Source organism: Pristiophorus japonicus, chromosome 16, assembly GCF_044704955.1.
Source record: "Pristiophorus japonicus isolate sPriJap1 chromosome 16, sPriJap1.hap1, whole genome shotgun sequence".
Taxonomy (NCBI): Eukaryota; Metazoa; Chordata; class Chondrichthyes; family Pristiophoridae; genus Pristiophorus; species Pristiophorus japonicus.
In genome coordinates, this window is record NC_091992.1 from 32,891,792 (window position 1) to 32,897,791 (window position 6,000).

General features: G+C 45.2%; 1 protein-coding gene across 1 annotated transcript in view; it reads right to left on the reverse strand.

Annotated features, from left to right (window-relative positions):
- Positions 1 to 1,177, reverse strand: part of LOC139226150 (acrosin-like) — a 50,108-nt gene extending 48,931 nt beyond the window's left edge. The window contains exon 1 of the mRNA XM_070856792.1: positions 1,087 to 1,177. Coding sequence (XP_070712893.1) covers positions 1,087 to 1,177 — 91 coding nt within the window. The remainder of the gene's footprint in view (positions 1 to 1,086) is intronic.
- Between the last annotated feature and the right edge of the window lie 4,823 nt (positions 1,178 to 6,000).

The following is a 6,000-nucleotide window of genomic DNA, read 5'->3' on the forward strand; positions in this document are numbered from 1 at the left end:
TTATTGATCTACAAGCTGCTTATTTCTGTTGTTTATGTGTTCTCCAATGATGGCACCATTTCCCTTTCCAAAATTGTGTTGGGTTCCTCAGGAATATGTCAATATTTGCTGGGGTGCTAGAGTGTGTCAGTATTTGAAAGAGGTCCTCCCCTCCCTTATGTAATCTAATGATAGTGTAAGCACTTTCTAATAGTCATTCAATTTGCATTTAATATATTCTTCCTAAGAGCATGATGTATGATATTCAGTAATGGGGCTGAATTTGCTGCCCCTACAGGCGCATACGAGGGAAAGGGCCTCCACGGGCGGAGAGTTGGGCATTTGTCCAACGAATGCCTGTGAAATTCTTATGCCTGCTATATACACACATACATACACACACATATATCTCGATATAGAGATAGAGATGATATATATATATATATATATCTATTCATATAGATAGAGATAGATGGCATGGTAGAAGGTACAGAACAGTTTTGAGGATTTTGTGGAGCCACAGGAAGAGCAAACTGCTGTTCCTACTCCCCCAAATCCTTCACAAAACATTGTTTCACCTTTTTCTGAGCGAACCCTTTAAAGGTACTTTGGTTTGCCCCTTTAACCAGGGTAAGTGGATGGGGCTGGCCAAGCATGCGTTAATTTGCAAATGTCACTGAGAACCCAAACTCATTGCACGAGCTGGCAATTTCATTTCATACCTCATAGGACCCCGATATATTAATGAGGCTCCCGCCTATTTCCAGCTCGAATATGGCAGCAGGCAGGGCCATTTTTTAGTGATTTTGGTATCACTACCGCCCCATCTCTATTGAAAACAGGACAGCAGAGAGACTAATATTTCCCTCACTGCGTGCAATCCTGGGCACTTTACTTTCGAAAAGGCCATTAGTGGTTTATAGGAGAGGAGAGGAGACAGTCACAAGACGGTCCCGAGACTGAAAATTCAATGGTATGAAAGATACGGAAGGGTGAAATTACTCAGTGCATGGGCAGCATATTCAATGGGAATTAACATTTTGGGCTTTTTTGTGAAATACATGCACAAATGTTCAACTTTATTCCATTTGCCAATCTCCCACCTACCTTCTAAATGCAGTGATGTCAGGAACTCATTCAGCTCCCTTTTGAATGTTTGTAGCAAATCCAAACTCATTGCACGAGTAGGCAACTTCATTTCATACCTCGACGACTCACTATGAGAAGAAATCCTGTCGGAGAGCTAAATTGGTTCTATGCTTATGCAATTTATACTATGCGAGACCCTACTATGCTAGGAATACTTACTGGTTCCTGATGCATGGGGGGAACGCAAATGTAAAACCTGCTGTATTCAATAGTCACTTAATTGGTAGAAATAAGGTATTGTGAGCCATTCTAGCTATGGAATGCACAATTATGTGAGAGCGCAGAAAGCGTGAGACAACATTTGCATGGCAAGATCTGCAGGTCGCAGTAAATGATCACAGTAGGTCATACATAACCTTCCCTAGAGGTGCATATTTGTAGTTAGTAAGTGATGCCAATCATAGTTTGAGTACCTTAGTGCAGAATTAGCTTGCTGCAAATGCAACACACTGGGAAATAATGGAAATGGTTGAGAAAGATCAGCAGATTAAACAAAGACCCTAGAATGATGCAGTGAGAAAGATTGAATACTGGCTATAATTATTCACATGTAGAATTGGCAATCACAAAGCACTCAGTCAGCTCTCACATATTTTCTGTGGGTAAGATACTTTACATTCAGCTAAGCTAAGCATGCCCATAAAACTGCACTGGTGCCCAAAATACATAGGACAGAAATAAAGAAGGATCATTGATATAGCGGCCTTCATGCTCTCAGGACGTCCAAAAGCACTTTGCAGCCAATGAAGTACCTTTGACATGCAGTCACTGTAGTAGCAATGGAGGAAACGCGGCAGCCAATTTTGCGCACAGCAAGGGCCCACTAACAGCAATGAGATATTAATGGCCCGGAATTTGCGGTAGTAATAATGGCAAAGCTGTCAGCGCTCAGCGTTATTACTATGTAAAACTGACAGCAACTTTTGGCGTCTGTACATGTGCAGTTAAACGCGGAAATCCAGAAGTTGCTGTCAGTGATATCCTGCCCTCCACAGGGTGCGCTTTGCAGTCTTCACCGATGGAATCATTAAAAATTACTGAACTGTAGTGAATTTCAATTTTTTAATGCAATATTCTCACCTTAAAAACCAATGAAAATTATTCAAACAAGAGTAATTGAATTTTTAACGGCGTACTAATTCACAATTGCTGCTGAACAATCTTTCTGGCCCTGAAAAACAAAGTGTGGAGTCCCACTGTCTCAGAAGATCGTTTAAAAATTGCAGATTTTTAATAAAATATATATATTTTTAAACATTTTTGTTCTGATATTTACGTTTCTTCCTTAACCCCATGTGCATGTTACAATCTTAATTTCACTTTCTGTACAATGATTTAAATGTGATTTATATTCTCTGCTTTTTACTTCCTGCTTTTCTATCCGTGAGAATTCTTCAATCTGATTGGCTGATCACCCTGCCTGCTGCCTGCCTGTTGCTGAACACCACAGATCCCCTGTAGATAGGGCCAAATTGAAACCAACATCGGAAAAGAAGAAATCTATGTTCCGGAATCCTGTCTAACTCCGCCTTAAATATATTCAATGACCCAGCCTCCGCAGCTCTCTGGGGCAGAGAACTCCACAGATTTACAATCCTCTGAGAGAAGAAATTCCTCCTTATCTCAGTTTTAAATGGGTGGCCCCTTATTCGCAGACAATGCCCCCTAGTGTTAGTTTCCCCTGTGAGTGGAAATATCCTTGTCGAGCCCTCTCATTTTCTTATATGTTTCGATAAGATTACCTCTCATTCTTCTGAACTCCAATGAGTATAGTCCCAGCCTACTCAACCTATCTTCATAAGTCATCTCCTGAATCAACCTAGTGAACCTTCTCTGAATAGCCTCCAATGCAAGTATATCCTTCCTTAAATACGGAGCACAGTGCTTGTTGGTCCTGGTTCATTTCCTGTTAAGCAGATGGTTGATGGGGTGGAGCAGACCTTGGGCAGCACATGGGCACATAATGTCAATTTAGGATAAAAACAGAAAATGCTGGAAATACTCAGTAGGTCAGGCAGCATCTGCAGGGAGAGAAACATAGTTATCATTTCAGATCGATGACCCTTCGTCAGAACTAGAAAAAGTTTCTCCCTCCACAAATGCTGCCTTACCTGCTGAGTGTTTCCAGCATTTTCTGGTTTTATTTTAAAGTTCCAGCATCCACAGTATTTTGCTTATGTAAATTTAGGACTCAATAAAATCTTTACGCAAAGCATAATACAGCTGTTAATAACTAATAACTAATTTTTATACAGAAAAAAATACTTGTGTTGTATTACTAGGGGGAGGGGGTGTAGATTATTATAACATTGCGGGGGGGGGGGTCTCGGAAGAATTAAGGTTGAGAACCCCTGATCTAATGCATATTCATCTTCATGCAGAAAAAGGTTGCGTTTAAAAGAAAAGCTATCAAAATGCAGACAGGTGGAGGGCGTCACACTCCCTTTGATGAGATGATCATAGAGGGCATCATCTAGGACAGTATAGACAGCACTGGCCCCCCAGTCATCAAGATTCACGGCACGGCCCTCGACACCGTGGACCATTTCCCATACCTTGGGAGCCTCTTATCACAAAAGCAGACATTGATTCGGAGATTCAACACCGCCTCCAGTGCGCCAGTGCAGACTTTGGCCGCCTGAGGAAAAGAGTGTTTGAAGACCAGGCCCTCAAATCTACCACAAAGCTCATGATTTACAGGGCTGTAGTAATAGCCGCCCTCCTGTATGGATCAGAGACATGGACGATGTACAGAAGACACCTCAAATCGCTGGAGATATATCACCAACGATGTCTCCGCAAGATCCTGCAAATCCCCTGGAAGGACAGGTGCACCAACATCAGTGTCCTCGTCCAGGCCAACATCCCCAGCATTGAAGCACTGACCACACTCGATCAGCTCCGCTGGGCAGGCCATATAATCAGCATGCCAGACACGAGACTCCCTATGCAAATGCTCCATGCGGAGCTCCTTCATGGCAAACGAGCCAAAGGTGTGCAGCGCAAACATTACAAGGACACCCTCAAAGCCTCCCTAATAAAGTGCGACATCACCACTGACACCTGGGAGTCCCTGGCCAAAGACCGGCCTAGGTGGAGAAAGTGCATCCAGGAGAGCGTGGAGCTCTTTGAATCTCAACGCCGAGAGCGTGAAGATGTCAAGTGCAGGCAGTGGAAGGAGCGTGCAGCAAACCAGTCCCAACCACCCCTTCCCTCGACGAATGTCTGACCCACCTGTGACAGAGTCTGCGGGTCTCGTATTGGACTGTTCAACCACCAAAGAACTCACTTCAGGAGTGAAAGCAAGTCTTCCTCGATTCCGAGGGACTGCCTATGATGATGATGATGATAGACAGTGATACGTCCTTACTACACAGTATAAATGCACACGAGGCCCATGCTTGAGAGAAGGTCAGTCTGTGACCTGTCCTTTATTCCTTAGCACTCAAGTGATGAAGGTGGGTGGAGCTTCCCCTTTTATACTTGAAGGTCCAGGTTAGGAGTGTCTCCCACCTAGTGGTCAGTGTTCTCACGGTGTACAACTTAGGTCAGTTTATACATGGGTTACAATGCTGATTGAATACATGACATCACCTCCCCCCCCAAAGTCTTATTGGGATCACAGGTTGAGTCTCTCTGGTGGTTTACGCTCCCTTGTAGAGCGCCTGAGTTGGGGCTCCGGTTGTTGGGAGCTGGCCTGAGTGTCTGCTGTTTGCAGTGCCTCAGGCCTGTCCGGACTGCCCACAGTGACTGGGCTCTCCTCCCTTTGGTTCCGGTGTTCGATCACCTGTGGTGGAGTGAACTCTATATCGTGTTCTTCCTCTGCTTCTTCTATGGGGTTGCTGAACCTCCTTTTTGTTTGATCCACATGTTTACGGCAGATTTGTCCATTGGTAAGTTTAACTACCAGAATCCTATTTCCCTCTTTGGCAACCACAGTGCCTGCGAGCCATTTGGGCCCTGCAGCGTAGTTGAGGACAAAAACAGGATCATTTACATCAATACATTGCGCCCTCGCATTCCTGTCATGGTAGTGATATTGTGACTGGCGCCTGCTCTCGACAATTTCTTTCATGGTGGGGTGTATGAGGGATAATCGGGTTTTGAGCATCCTTTTCATTAGTAGCTCTGCAAGTGGAACCCCTGTGAGCGAGTGTGGTCGGGTTCTATAGGCCAACAGGAGGCGTGATAAGCGGGTTTGTAGGGAACCCCCTTGGAATCTGAGCATCCCCTGTTTGATTATCTGCACTGCTCGTTGTGCCTAGCCGTTTGAGGCCGGCTTGAACGGTGCCATTCTAACATGGTTAATTCCATTGCCTGCCATGAAGTCCTGGAATTCAGTGCTTGTGAAGCACGGGCCATTGTCGCTGACCAAGATGTCTGGTAGACCGTGGGTGGCGAACATTGCCCGTAGACTTTCTACCGTGGCAGAGGATGTGCTTGAATTTAAAATGTCACACTTGATCCATTTGGAGTAGGCGTCTACTACAACCAAAAACATTTTCCCCATGAAAGGACCTGCGTAGTCCACATGGATGCGTGACCAAGGCTTGGCGGGCCATGGCCAGGGGTTAAGGGGGGCTTCCCTGGGCGCATGGCCCAGCTGGGCACACGTGTTGCACCTGCGAACACAAAGTTCCAGATCTGCGTCTATCCCTGGCCACCAAACATGTGACCTGGCAATTGCCTTCATCGTGACAATGCCCGGGTGCCCATTGTGGAGTTCTCTGATGAACACCTCTCTGCCCATCTGGGGCATGACTACGCGGTTTCCCCACAATAGGCAATCGGCCTGAATCGAGAGTTCATCCTTGCGCCTGTGAAATGGTTTAAATTTCTCAGGGCATGCCCTGTTCGTGGCTGCCCATTCCC